We start from the raw sequence: 13,840 nt of genomic DNA on the forward strand, positions 1-13,840 counted from the left end.
CGCTCTTCCAAATTTAGAAACATCTGCTACCTTGGCCTTTTGATTGGTTGGAATACCTTCATTTGTAGATCAGATATCAGATGTCAATGACAGGTTCAAAAGATTATAATAGCAGTACTAAGACAGTCTAACTACTGAATAATTCATGTATTGACGCGTGAATCTGGACACTACCAGCACAGGCAGTATATTAAAAGCTCAAACCCCTAGTGTAACTCAACAAATTTACTGCCAAACAGAACGTATATTCGCGTTAGGTCAAACACGCTACTTCAAACAGAACTTCCACTCTTAAAATTGTCAGGGGGAAATTTAAGTCTGTAAACGTTAAATTAAGTGCTATCATTACACAATAAAATTGCAGTGTTTTTGAAACGGGATAAAATTGCAATTTTAATGCGTTCAACTTCAATTGGGAAGTTGACAGTTTTCAATAACTTTGGAAAGGTGAGAGATAACCTAATATCCTTGTAGTAAGTGTCTCTAGTAAATGAGTGCCTAATCACTCCATACAATTGTTAAGTGAGCTACTATTGCAGGGTTTTACATACAACTTGGGGATGGGTTTTAAGTTTTTACAAACGTCCTTCAAGGACGTAGGGAGGAGGGTGCTGAATTACATAAATTTGTGTGTTCTATTTGCTTAGCATGTGCAATTATTCCCAAAATCATACTTTAGCTATAAATTCTAATTCATTGAGCATGCCTTTGATGTTTGAACCAAATGCTATGTGGTATAAGTTATATTCATCAACACTATTAAGCTCTTTAAAACCGAACTTGGCATTTGAAATAAATTATAAATTTCTGTAAAGCATGTGAATCAAAGTAATTCTGAAAAGACATAGTTTCATGTTAATGGAAATGGAAAGAAATTCCTATAACCTTCATTTCCCCATTTGGGTTGAAAGGATGGCAAACTTAACTGATTTAATGCAAGTTGCATGTTAAAGAAATCTGTTTGCACAGAAAAAAAAAGTTTACCCATTGATGGGAACTAAGATTCCATAAAATGCTCTTACCAGTGAATATCACTAAACCATCAGATGATACCCTCACCAAATCTGGAAGAGTTTTATTGAGGTATCTGGGGGATAGGTAATCCAGAGTATCTGAAACAATTACAAGAGAGAAAGATTTTGGCCTATATGGAAGAGGAAACTTGACATCAGCCACACGCACACTGCCTCTACGGATTAGTGATTTGCAACTACTATCGACATCCTCAATATCATATGGTTCTACACCCCAGGCTTCAGTTTCATCCTCCCTTTTCAATTTAGAGACCACATAGCAAGTATCAGGACCAACATGCAAAACTTTATGCATGCTATCTCCATATGTTTTCTGTAAAGTAGGAATTGCACGTTGGACCTCTCCACTGCACAAATAATCACCTGCATCCGCAAGTTATGTATATTATTGCAAAATATATGGAACCTACTTAAATGGAAAGCTAATTGCAACTCAATATAGCTAACGGTTGATATATGTAAACAAGCAAAATGTTAAGGATCGAGATACTATTACTAATATGTTAGACAAAGGAGTATAGAGCGAAAGATGTTTTACGTGAACACTCCACTTGTTTGGGAGTTTTATCAAATGAGGCATTATGATTGGGTGTATGGTGAGCAGATCATAGAGGAGTGTGATGTTCAACAAAAAATGTAAAAGTTGCAGACATACTTTCAGATTCCAGATGATCCCTCCATCCCACCCCTATCCATTTTTATGAATATTTCAAAGGGAAGGATTTTCAACATCCAAGCAAAGGGAAGGAAACCAAAGCTCTTATTGTGCTCATTTCTCCAGCTTCAAGGCCTCAAGAGAACATGTTTATCAAATAATTGATTACTGGTAACCATTACCAATATTTAACGATTCTAAAGAATGTAGGTTGGCAATAATTTGACAAAGTTTTGTCTACCATTTTCCTAGATCTGTCTTTTTTCCTCTCTTATAATACATACAGTTCTGTCTATATTTAGCATCAATAATTGGGTAGTGAGTAGTGACCATAAAATTTACCAAATACAATTGAATGAAGCTAAATATGTTGACATCGCAGACACAAATTGGTTTTGGCATCACACAAATATAGAACACAAAATTGAACCTTATTTCAACATAGTTTGTATGCCTTCTTAGCCAAGTTTTCTTCGCAAATAAGTGAAGAACTCTTTTAGTGACGAGTGAGGACTCCCACTGCTATGTTTTCTATCTCTCCATTTTCTCTCTTGAAGCAAACAAGAGAAAACTCCATTTTCCCCCCATCTTTTTTTTATATCAAACAATGTGCAAGGGAAGAAAATAAACAGGCAAGTCTTTATTCAGCTATGGACTCTAGGAAGCTTTGAGCCTCAGATGGACCCAGAAAGAAATAAGCATCGCTGTGCTTTGTTCTGACATAATGTCTTGAAATTATAATGATTCTAAGTACCATAAACCACAAAACACCACCAATTCCAGAGAGTAGAAAGTGTTTCATGAAGTTTTGACTATAAAATAACATTGTGATAATTGTGATCCCCCCTACCCACATTTGATGCAACCATCTCTGTCACGTGCAATATTCGAGGAGAAAAGCATCATATTGTAGAATATACAAAGCTCCTGCACGTTCACATACACATGCACGACCTTGCATTGTTGTCTAAGACTTCAAATTGAAAATTCATCAAGGGTATAATTAATTACTCCTAGTCCTAGGAACATAAACAACATTTGAAGTTTTCCTATTAGGTTACAATTTAAAGTTACAACCAATATCCTGTCCAAAAAAAAGTTACAAAATATATAAAACAATATACAAGTTACAACCAATTAAAGAAAATTAAATATGGCATAATAATTACATATCAAATAAAAGACCGCCAAAATAGAAATTGAAGTTGAAAAAAAAAATCATAAATCAGCAATGAAGAAAATAAAAAATTACCTTCAACCTTGCTAACAGAATCTATACGGCTTCCATGTCCACCTATAATAAATTAGCGAGTGTGAAACGAATAAAATAAAAAAGCTTAATCATCACTTAACGTATTAATAATAATATAAAAAAAACGCCACAAAACACATGATATATTGCATTAAAGTAAAAAAAAAAAAAACAGGAAACAAACCTGAGCCCCTATACAAGTAACCAATGAGAAACAAACCTCCCTACATTATTGGTATTGCAAAAACAAAAGCAAAATCAGAAAACATGAAATTGAAAAAACTGAGCTAAGCACCATGTAAATTAAATCTAAATCAATCAAATGCTAATTACATAAAATCAATTGCGATTTAAACTCTCACCACAACTATAAGCCCAATTGACAAAACTGGCGAAGTCTTCGATTTACTATCACCGAACCTTCTAGAAGGATTCCCCGCTCTCCTTGGCATCATATCTTGATTCGGATTTAATTACACAAGATTGAATAATCTGAAATATTATAAATTAGAAATCATAATGTTTATTTATCACATTAAAAGCTATATATAAGAAGCGAACTGAAAAATGAAAACGCGTTAGAAAAAGAGTAAGTAAGAGAGAGATAGATCTGAAATGAAGGAATTACCAGTGAAGTGTTATTGAACTTGTTGCATTATTATGAAAACGCTAGATCTGAACTAAAGGTGAGAAAGAAAGAAAGAAAGAAAGAAAGAAAGAAAGAGAGAGAGAGATAAAGAAAAACAGAGTGATGATATATATAAGAAAATATTTAATGTGTCGCTAAAATAGAACGGATAGATTTTGATGCTTCAAACAAATTCATCGAGTGTCGGTTGGTAAATTTCCAACTAATGACTATATATGGGCCAGGTATATGGGCTCACTGTTGGCCCAATTATGGCCCAATAAGATATCTATGATGTGCCACGTCATATGGAGTCCAACCGAAAACTATAACTTTCTTTTTTTTTTTTTTGTTATGGCGAATTCGATCAACGTGAATTTCATGCGGAGAGAAGAAGATGAAAATGAAATTATATATATGGAATTATTATTATTGAATTGATATTATTATTATTGAGAGTGATTTTTGAAATGAAGGAAGATGAAGGTGATAACAAAGAGAAAGTTCAAGATATCAAGCTTTGGGGAGTTTTTCTCTTCGGCTTAATTGGCGCTACCGCCACTACCTTCGCCGTGAGTTCTACGCATTTTCTTTGTTTTCTCTTTCAATTTATTTTCAAATTGCTGTTCAATTCAAATCATCTGCAACTATTTTCCTTAAGTGATATTAGGGTTTGCATCATCAATTTGATTATACTGTCATCAGTTGCAACTTTGCATCATCATCGTTCTTATTATTAATTTTGTGTTAGTTATTTTCATGATCAAGCAATGCAGTGATTGAGCATATTGTTCACCAAATTCGTTTCATTGTCAATAGCAGAAAAGGCACGCACAGACATCCCCATACATGATATATATCTACATATGTATCTATGTATGTAATCTTATACTATATGCTGTGAGCGTGTGTTTTTGCTCTTATGTTTTTTAGATTTTTGTTTGGTATGGAAAGTAAGTTTTTAATCATTTTTTTTTTTGAATTTGTCTTTGAAGTATTACCAAGAGATGTGAGTTGCAATGAAACTGACCATGCTTGCTATTATTGAACTCTTTTTAGCTGTCCAGGTCGTCGAAAGGAGGGACTGGCAGTTCTTTTCGATCAGCTTTTCAAGAAGAAGCATGGAAGAGATACAATAAGCGATTGCAAGAGGAGTATGAGGAGGAGATGGAAAAAGTGGTGAGTTTTTAATAAATCACTTACTTCTATACTTATTAACGTGACCGTTGTCGATGTTGTTATATGAAAATAGTTATTGCCTTTCAAAAAAAGTTAACATTGAAGATGTGTATCTTTCAAAATAGGAAACCTTTTGTGATGAAACAATTTTTTCTGCAATCTTTATCGGTTGATTGTAGTAAGCTACAAAGTGTAGTTTTTTGTTGCTTAGATGTTCAATTGTTTGGTTAAGGCTAAGCAATTTTTGTCTTGAGCCTTATGATAGTCGTTTATGATGGTCACTTACGATAAGTCATTTATGATGAGTCACATATAATAAGTCACAAATTATAGTCACTTATGTTAAGTCATTTAGGTAATGTGTTAGGAACACAAGAATTGGATTCCAATGATTTAGAGGAAGAACACTAATATTTAGAAAAAAAATAAGAAATAATAGGAGAGAATCTCTCCAAGAAAATGATACACAAGAGCGGATACGCCCCTACAATGATTTACACCACTCAATTTCTAAAGTTGCTGAAAGATCTTTTCTATGGGAATGGAGGTCTTTATTTATAGACTTCCTATACACAAGAAAATAATAGCAACTACCCTAAAACAGAAACAGCAACTAACAAACAGAAAATAACGAACCTAACTATCTAATCCAACAACACTTAACTACTTTAACTACTATAATTTCCCTTTATTCTATATCCTAACATAATGTTTCTGTCTTCTCTTTATAGGAAAGAATACGTCGCATGCAAAATGTGTTTAATAGAGAAAGGAATAAGTTTAGAAGAAATTTTGAGAACTGGAAGGAAAATGGTCCCGGTGCATATCATCAGCATTTCCAAAGAGAAGATTGGTATTGGAAGGCTGAACAAACCTACAAAGACCAGTGGAATAATTACCGAGACACTCCAAGGGAAAATGGAAGCATAAATTACCCATTATTATCACACCACTACTCAGTTTTGGGTCTTGACAGGTACTCACAGAACTCCATTGTTATAATGTGCTTGTCTAGTATCTGCAGCAGTTATATCAGAATGCTGTTATATGTAGAAGTACATTCAACTTTTTCAACTATTTTTTTTTTAAATTCAAAATTATTTAATTTGGATCGTATAAAGAATAAAGAATTTTACACATTCAGCAGACCATGTTGTTGCAGTTGTCTGCAAATGTGTTTAAAACTTCTATACTATGTAAAATCTTATTTGCTACAATATCTTAACTTCTTGATTGCTGATAGTTTATCATGTACTCTTTATTATGTTCTGTTTTAATGATATAATTTTTAAGGTAAAATCTTTTTCATGTATATATCCTTGCTCCGCTCGAATAAGATGTGATTTTATAGAAATTGTTCTCTTGAGGGAACGCAAGATAGCACAGTTCATATAAATCATGTTGAGAAGTAGAAATGTAAGATAACAGTTATATTTCTAGTGGATATATTATATGTACATCTGGAGGGTCAGCAATGACATATCTCAATTTGAACGAGTACATGATTATGATTCGACAAAAAAAAAAGTGATTTTATTTTATCTGTTAATAGCTGAGAGACCGATATTTATGAATGGAAAACCATGCAATGATCACATACCATCTGCGTCAAAAGTTAGCAATAGCATGCTTGTTTGCATTCATGATTAACAAATAAAGGTTCCTTCTTTTGTTGGATCTCAGGTTTAGATCGACACCGTATACAGATGCTGAGATTAAGGTAATTTATCTTTTTATCATATAGTGTGTTGTTTACATATTATTTGATTGTTTTGCAGCTTTTTCTGACTATAATGATAGTTGTCTTTTTCTCCTATCGCACTCTTTGATATGTAAATTATGGCTACCATTGACACTTTCCGTTTATGTTATTTGATGGATGATAGGTTTAGCACCATTATTATTTCTTAAATAAATAACTTGGTTCATTACGTTTTGTTGGACACTAGTGAAATGATGTGAAAAATATTGTTCGTATGATGTGTGCTCGAGAAAAACTATAAGCCTGCCACAATGTTTGTACATTTTACTAACTATTTTGATTGGTCTCTATCAAAATCCTATGCTATGATAACAAAAGACCTGTGGAATGCTATCCAAGTTCTCTTCTCTTTCTCTCTTGCCTTACACTATCTTAGCCCTTTATATGAACCCAATTAAAGCGTATGTGATATGTATGATGGGGCAATAAGTAGTCCCTAAGCTCAGAAGTTTTGTTGATAATTTTTCAATGAGAGACACTATTAACACATTCTCTAACATACTGATTATTATTGAACAATGTTCATGTGGATCCTACAACTCGGGGAACTAACCCCTTAAACAAAGGCTACATGATCTAACAGGACTTGTATGAATTTCATTGAATGATAAAGAGTACACTGCTAATTTTTCTATTTTTCTATAACAATAGATTTGCAACATGATCTACTTTAACTCTCTACCTTTTTACCTTGATTTTCGGCATACTTACCATGCGTAATTATTTTTTTTTTTATCTCTATATTGCTTTGACCTTTGTTAGGTCTTAGTTTCATTTTACAATATTTTATATTTCTGTTCCTATCTCTTTCGCAGACAGCATTTAGGACCAAGGCAAAGCAGTATCATCCTGACCAGAACATGGAGGATAGAGGTAGGTCTTGTCTAGATATCATTAAGATCTTGTAATCTTAATTTGTATCATTATTACTTAAAGATTCATGGATTTGATAATGTGACAGAGGCTGCTGAGGCTAAGTTCAAAGAAGTAATGGGTTCATATGAGGCCATACAAAAAGAAAGAAAGCATCATAATCTGTAATTCTATCCCTGCCGGCCAATCTTGGGACCTTGAAGGATGCTAGCGAGGTATTCAAAATAATCATAACTTTGGGGCAGTGTTTAAGGTTTGATGTAGTTCACTGATAGAACATCAATAATAACCATTGAATATATTAATAAACATTTAAATTAACAGATGTTAGTTTGTTCCTGGTGATTCACCTGTGGTTGACCATGTCCCACCCAAGGGAAACCTTAACTTGGGTCAATTGTCACAAAATAGTGTTGTATTACAATGATGTTACCATTGGAGTCATTGATCTATATTTTGGGAAACTTGTAAAACAGAGCTGCCCTATGTATATTTAGGTCTAAAACAAATGTTAAAATGAGATCATTTATGAAGAAATCGTTTTATCAAAATTGTTATAATTTTATTGAAATGAAAAATGTTGGTATTTGTTAGTTAATTGTATGAAATGAGTCAGGTTGATTGTTGGCCGTCTATAACCTAGCTGAAGTCTATTTATTTAATAAATAAATTAGTTCGAGATTATTATATATTTGATTTTTATTTTTATTGTTTAAATAAATTATACACTTCAGTAAGCACGAACAGCAAAAGATGAACTGAGGAACTATGCACATGACATGAGCCAACATCCACAAGTTTCTCACATGTACCTTTTACCAAAGTTATAATTATACTTAGTTTTCTATTGCAATTGTATAATTTAAGCACATATTTTCATTTGCATCAATTGGATTTCTCAACAACAACAAGAAACTCATTATTCTGTTGTGAAGTTTTTTTTTTTTTTTTTTGCCATTGCTACTAAGGCATTGTTTCGAACAGGGGATACAAAGTGGAAAGAAAAGAGCACCAAGAAAAACACATTTGAAAAAAAAAATCCTCAATTGGTAAAGAAAGACATCAGGAGGAAAATAAAATCTAAATTCAAATTGAAAATTGCTAGTTACAATGGTATAAATTATATGACGAGGACAGTCTAATTGATTATCGTGGAAAGAGTATGGTAGATAAATTATGGTGGTTTTTTCTATTACCCTTAATACTTTATGAATTGATCAACTCGGTCACTCGGACATGTTAATTGAAGGTTTTGGGGAATAGGGGGTGGAAGACGCCATCTAAAGTAATGGCCAAATAGATCATCAGTAAAACCTTTGTTTCAGACAATTATGTAACCGATGTCATTTGTTTCGGACAATGTTGAACTCATGTCATTCGTTTCAGACAAATTATGTTGAACCCATCTTCCATCTTCTCCTTGATAATGTTGTAAATTGACTCAATTTTGGATTACCATTAGGCCAGTGACGATCGACAATTGTGAAATTTTACTGTATCTGCCAACAAAAACCCATTGCTCACATATGTTGGTTCACTGTTTTAAAATTTTGTAGTATATCTAGTTTGCCACAATAATGCATCTTAAAATCTATTTGGAATAAAAAGTGAAGAAAAAAATGCCAGCATCAATTGTTATCCTTGGATCCGGCAGCAAAGTTGGCTCTATTAATCCAGTTAATGCTCTATTCAAGTGTTCTAAAAAAACGAACAAAAGGCAAGTGCCAGAGGAGTAATGTTGAGCAAATCCCTTAAAACATTGTGCTACTACTATGTAAAGCATTAGGCGTGCCATTTTAAGATTTTGTAGTAGGTTAGCCTTTACAACAATGGATGAAGTGGAGAGGTGCAGATGATGAGGGCCGTTTCGTGAGGCATTAAGCCAATATAGAAAATACGGCTAAATGTGGGAAAATTCTACTAGGGTCTACCACATTGTTATTTAATATTTTTTTAAAAATATAAAACGTATGTTGTAAGTGTGGTAGAGCTTCTCTCTTATTATAATGGATTTAACTTTCTAAAATAGCAAAAAAGAAGTGGGATAAACATACATACATATGCACGTACATGGACTTACAAGATTGTACCCAGTTACAAACTACAAGAATACACACTAAGCCAAAATGTATACATATCTATTAGCATCAACCTTTCCTCAAATTCTCAAGAACGGGAGAATAAAGCTAGCTCATCTTGAAATGCATTTGCCGATACTCACTCTTGTGAAGCCGGGGGAGCTCTGTAATAAGCTGGAACAGTGGCAGGGAAAAACATTTGGCGAATTCCTTCAGCCTTAATTATGGGTAAGATAATTCCAGATGCACCCTGCAAATATATAAATTTGGTTTTGAAGAGTTAATTACCATGCTATTTATTCAGACACAAAATATGAAATTAAAATAATAATGATAATACTTACAGAGATTAACCTAGCTCCGATCCACATCCGTTTAGGTGAAGGAAAGGGTAGTAGTAAACGGCCAACACCAAATACTGCAACAGCAAAGAAATGGAGAACCAAGCTTAAGGGTCGAGGGTTTAATCCTGAAAGTAAAGATATCGGTCCCTCCGAGAATAGGCCTCCAAGGCTAAGATAATCAAAACAAGCTTGACGCATTTCCTTCCTTGCTTGATCAGGGGATGCACAAAAAACCTTGTAAAGAGCTCCTGCCAATGTATTTATGGTGGATGCTACAGGCTGCAAATTAAATAACTAGCATTAGCCGCTGATTATTTATTTGTGTAAGAAATTTAACCAAAAAAGACATACAACATTCATTACCTTGCGCAAAGTATAAAAGGACTCGAGGTATTTGCAAAGTTTGGGTGCATCATTCAGGTCACGCAAAGGCCTGAGAAGATTTCTCAATACCACAATATCAGACAATGCTACGGTCATTCCTCCCCCTGTTAGGGGGTGTCGCATGTTGAATGCATCTCCCATCAATACGGCTCCAGGAGTAGGACGAGGATCTGCTGGCATACTTCTGTTCGGCATTGTCCTTATGTTGCCTTTGTCCACTGCGGCTATGAATGCATCATAAAGCTCAGGGGGTACCTGCAATCATTTGCATCTTAATGTGAACAAAATTCTACTGTGAACTAAAAAGGAGACCGCATGTTATGTCAAGGCTAAAAAATTATGTATAGAACTTGGAGAATAATTGTTACCTGTGGAGCAACCGTTGTCTTTAGATACTTTGTCATATCACCATTTGAAATAGAAGGAACCTTCTGACCAGGTACATCAACCAGACAACGAATTTCTGAACTACTTATAGGATAGAAAAGAATTGGCGAAGGATCTCCAAGTATGACGTGGCCATGATTGGCACATGGAAGTTCACAGTTCTCTAAAACTAAGCCAACAAAACAAGAGGGACTGTCTACCTGCAATTAAAGCAATATAGATTGTCAATCACTAAGAACATTTAGTAGTAAGAAAACTCTGAACAGGCCACTTTTGTAAACCAAAATAACAACTCTGAATGAGTTACAGCAGATGTTAGTTTAGTCATTGCTGTTTATTTCATAAAAAAAAGTTGACAATATGACTGGAAAATCCTTTACAGAATCATGCTGAAAGGAATTCTCACCTTAGGGTTGCAAAGAGAACGGCGCAAGTTTGAGAAACATCCATCACAAACAATGGTAAGAGGAGCATATGCTGTCAATTCCTGACCATCTTTATTCTTGTATTGTACACCTTTGATTGTCCCCTTCTCTTCATGTAGGGAAGTGACTGTTCCTTGCTCCAAATTTACACTGCACGTATTTAAAAAGGAAAAACATCATCGAAATGAGTTACTGAAAGATAAAATCAGATAAATTCAAGTATAACAAATTACATTTAAAATTCTCAAAATCATTTCCAATCGTATTATGAGAATTTATATCAATTGGTTGTCCTGACATGATCAAATACTAGGAGACAAAAGCTAATAGCCGAAAATCTTCAAATAGAACCCATTTGGTTGAGGTAACATGATTAAAATATCAACCAAATAAACCCAAATGGGATCCATAAGGAAAATAGAAACATAAGTTAAATTTTACTTTTAGTACAAAGATTAAATCCTAAATGTAGAAAAAAAATAGGCAGTTCCAAACAATAGCTAGTCAATCTCTATATATGACAAACAGAAGCTAGTAAAGGAAAGATACAAATTATACAAGTATATATTATACTATTATACATCCACAAAGGAAGAAATGAATACTTGGGAAGGGAAGCAGCCTTCTCTCGCATTCTCTGAATAAAACGGCCATTGTGAAAGCTTCTGCCAGATACATCTGAGTGAAACTTATCCAAGGGATAAGAGAGACGAGTATGTTTCCCATCTTTGAAAAGTGCATAACCAAACACTTGCTGCGCATCAATATTGTTCACACAATCTGCAGTTAAACACAAGAATCATTTGACAGGAAAATGTAAACCAAATTTCCCCAAGTATTTCCAACCCTCATAATCAGCCACAACATAAAAGTTCAATAATTTGATGTTTACATTACCTTCAAGGCCCAGTTCAACTAATTTGAGATAGCCGCCAGGTTGTAGCAACTCTCCAACAATTCTATCAGGCTCACTCAGATCTCTTTCAATGACAAGCACTCGGCGTCCATCCTGTATTGCATAATATTTTATACAATCAATATACTCATCTGTTCTGGAAAACAATATTAACCCAAATAGTTTAACATAACTCGTAAAATTTAAAAACTTCCAAAAACTATGCATGTCCTTCTGATCATCAACAACACAACACAAACAATCTATGTTACTGGCAAAATACAATATCAACCAGTGAAAAGGTATGAGCCGCAAAACCCATAAAGTTCAACTCTAACTGAAAAGTCTATGACAAACAACCAAGTCACACATGTAAAGCTTGTTAATATAATCGTTAAGTGTATATATTGAAGATCTGCTGAACATGCAATATTAGTAAAAATCACAATCCCACGAGATTTCCAATAGCACAAAAATAAGTAAACTTCCTCTATATTCAACTTTGGATTATGTAAAATTGACTCTAGAGATTTCTAATTTATTTTAACATATTTTAATAAAATTGATTTAATCTCTAAAATTATTCTAACTTGAAGCTATAATTTAAAAGTTTATATTTCTGGAATTGATTTTTGGACTCAAATTAATTGTTTCTTGCATTCACTTTAACGTTAATATATTCAAAGATAAATTTATTTACCTCAAATCACTTTTATAGTTTTCAATTACGTAACCACCGCATAACAAGCACGTGATCACTGCCAGCGGCAAATTGTCATCACATTGTCATTTTCATTCATCATTGATTCAGAGAGAAAGAAACAAAAACGTTATTTATTTTATTTTACATCGTTGAAACACCTCTTCCGTAACACTTTTCCTCTAAAAAAAATCAATTCTAAATTTCCAAAAAAAAAAAACACGAAATTAACAAAAACATCGAAAATAATTAATAAATAGCAAAACAAGCGATTCAATTACATTACCTTGCCGAGAGTGTGAGCGAGTGCAGCGCCAGCGACACCGGCTCCAACAATAATGACGTCAGCGTCTCCGTTAAGTTTCTCCGATTTACGTTCACCAGCATCGTTCGTCACGCTATCATCAGACTGAACCGGCTTCTTCGGCGCGGCGCGACTTATTTTCCCGGCGAAAACCAAACTGTAGAGCGCAAAGAGGCTCAAAACGGTGCTTAGAATCCAACCGAGAAGATACAGATCCATAATAATTACGGTAAACGAATCGGAGAAACCTCGCCGGAGAAGACAATCGGCGAAGAAAGAGAATGAGGTATCGGCTATCTCTCTCGTTCAAGTTAATCTCTCTGCCACGGTGGCAGAGAAACTTTGAACGGTTTCGGTTGATGTAACTGAATTTGAAGGAAGGGGTGCGCATTTTATAGTGCATGCGAGATCCGAGGCTCGTTGTTTTACTATACGGGCACGGACGAATCACATTAGCTGTCTTTTGATCAAGGCAGAGAGAGAAAAAGAGGGGCTTGGAGCTAATGTGCGCCGGGTGCGTGTTGGATTGACTTGCAACTTTTTATTTCCTTCCTATTCGGTCTTCCACTGAACCGTAAAATTCCTATTTATCATTTTTCTTGCTTACTTCAGCTGAAAAAAGTGGTGATGAACCCAAGAAAATTCAGTTCGGCTGTAGAATCAACGGTTCGGCAGTATAATCAACGGCTATTTATAATGTAAGTAGTTTTGCAGGACCAAAATTAATTTTAAATTAATAAATTTTGTAAATTTATTTTAGTGAAAAGTCATACAAATTTTGTGGTGATAAAATTAATTTTTAAGATAATTCTATATGTAAAATGTTTTTTTTATTAATAGAAAAACAACCACTTCAATCATTGTTAAAATAAAGAGCATTAAGAAGGAGATTTCAGATTCAAACTAAAAAAAAACAAAATAATCACAAACTTCTAATATT

At 34.0% G+C, this 13,840-nt stretch overlaps 3 protein-coding genes across 4 annotated transcripts in view; 1 reads left to right on the forward strand and 2 right to left on the reverse strand.

The window, feature by feature from the left end:
- The window catches only part of LOC101492549 (probable pectin methylesterase CGR2), a 4,440-nt gene extending 729 nt beyond the window's left edge, over window positions 1-3,711 (reverse strand). Inside the window, exons 1-6 of the mRNA XM_073367790.1 lie at window positions 3,570-3,711; window positions 3,304-3,433; window positions 3,126-3,165; window positions 2,942-2,983; window positions 1,023-1,397; window positions 1-56 (exon numbers count right to left, since the gene is read on the reverse strand). Of these exons, the coding sequence (XP_073223891.1) occupies window positions 1-56; window positions 1,023-1,397; window positions 2,942-2,983; window positions 3,126-3,165; window positions 3,304-3,396 (606 nt within the window). The 5' untranslated portion in view covers window positions 3,397-3,433; window positions 3,570-3,711. The remainder of the gene's footprint in view (window positions 57-1,022; window positions 1,398-2,941; window positions 2,984-3,125; window positions 3,166-3,303; window positions 3,434-3,569) is intronic.
- A 205-nt stretch (window positions 3,712-3,916) lies between these two features.
- LOC101492876 (uncharacterized) lies at window positions 3,917-7,934 on the forward strand. Of its 2 annotated transcripts, XM_073367791.1 has the most exons (7): window positions 4,020-4,141; window positions 4,346-4,445; window positions 4,629-4,748; window positions 5,480-5,724; window positions 6,432-6,468; window positions 7,326-7,383; window positions 7,472-7,934. In XM_073367791.1, the coding sequence occupies exons 2-7, from the start codon at window positions 4,419-4,421 to the stop codon at window positions 7,549-7,551; spliced, it is 567 nt and encodes a 188-aa protein (XP_073223892.1). In that variant the 5' UTR covers window positions 4,020-4,141; window positions 4,346-4,418; the 3' UTR covers window positions 7,552-7,934. The 2 variants fall into 2 exon arrangements, with proteins under 2 accessions (XP_004498940.1, XP_073223892.1); XM_004498883.4 differs by lacking the exon at window positions 4,346-4,445 and having other exon boundaries at window positions 3,917-4,141.
- A 1,489-nt stretch (window positions 7,935-9,423) lies between these two features.
- On the reverse strand, window positions 9,424-13,258 carry LOC101493207 (squalene monooxygenase SE1-like). Its single transcript, XM_004498884.4, has 8 exons — window positions 12,883-13,258; window positions 11,899-12,010; window positions 11,607-11,781; window positions 10,983-11,151; window positions 10,558-10,776; window positions 10,169-10,444; window positions 9,806-10,084; window positions 9,424-9,711 (listed from the first exon to the last, which is right to left on the reverse strand). Exons 1-8 carry the CDS (start codon window positions 13,117-13,119, stop codon window positions 9,601-9,603), a joined length of 1,578 nt encoding a protein of 525 aa, XP_004498941.1. The 5' UTR covers window positions 13,120-13,258; the 3' UTR covers window positions 9,424-9,600.
- Between the last annotated feature and the right edge of the window lie 582 nt (window positions 13,259-13,840).

The sequence above is a fragment of the Cicer arietinum genome, chromosome 4, assembly GCF_000331145.2.
Source record: "Cicer arietinum cultivar CDC Frontier isolate Library 1 chromosome 4, Cicar.CDCFrontier_v2.0, whole genome shotgun sequence".
NCBI classification, from domain to species: Eukaryota; Viridiplantae; Streptophyta; class Magnoliopsida; order Fabales; family Fabaceae; genus Cicer; species Cicer arietinum.

Coding starts and splice junctions, on each gene's coding strand:
- LOC101492876 (XM_004498883.4), top strand. CDS start 4,040: ATGAAGGAAGATGAAGGTGATAACAAAGAGAAAGTTCAAGATATCAAG. Junction 4,749..5,479: donor AGGAGGAGATGGAAAAAGTG/GTGAGTTTTTAA, acceptor TTCTCTTTATAG/GAAAGAATACGTCGCATGCA. Junction 5,725..6,431: donor TCAGTTTTGGGTCTTGACAG/GTACTCACAGAA, acceptor GTTGGATCTCAG/GTTTAGATCGACACCGTATA.
- LOC101493207 (XM_004498884.4), bottom strand. CDS start 13,119: ATGGATCTGTATCTTCTCGGTTGGATTCTAAGCACCGTTTTGAGCCTC. Junction 11,782..11,898: donor AGTTGAACTGGGCCTTGAAG/GTAATGTAAACA, acceptor GTTTAACTGCAG/ATTGTGTGAACAATATTGAT. Junction 10,445..10,557: donor AGACAACGGTTGCTCCACAG/GTAACAATTATT, acceptor AAATGATTGCAG/GTACCCCCTGAGCTTTATGA.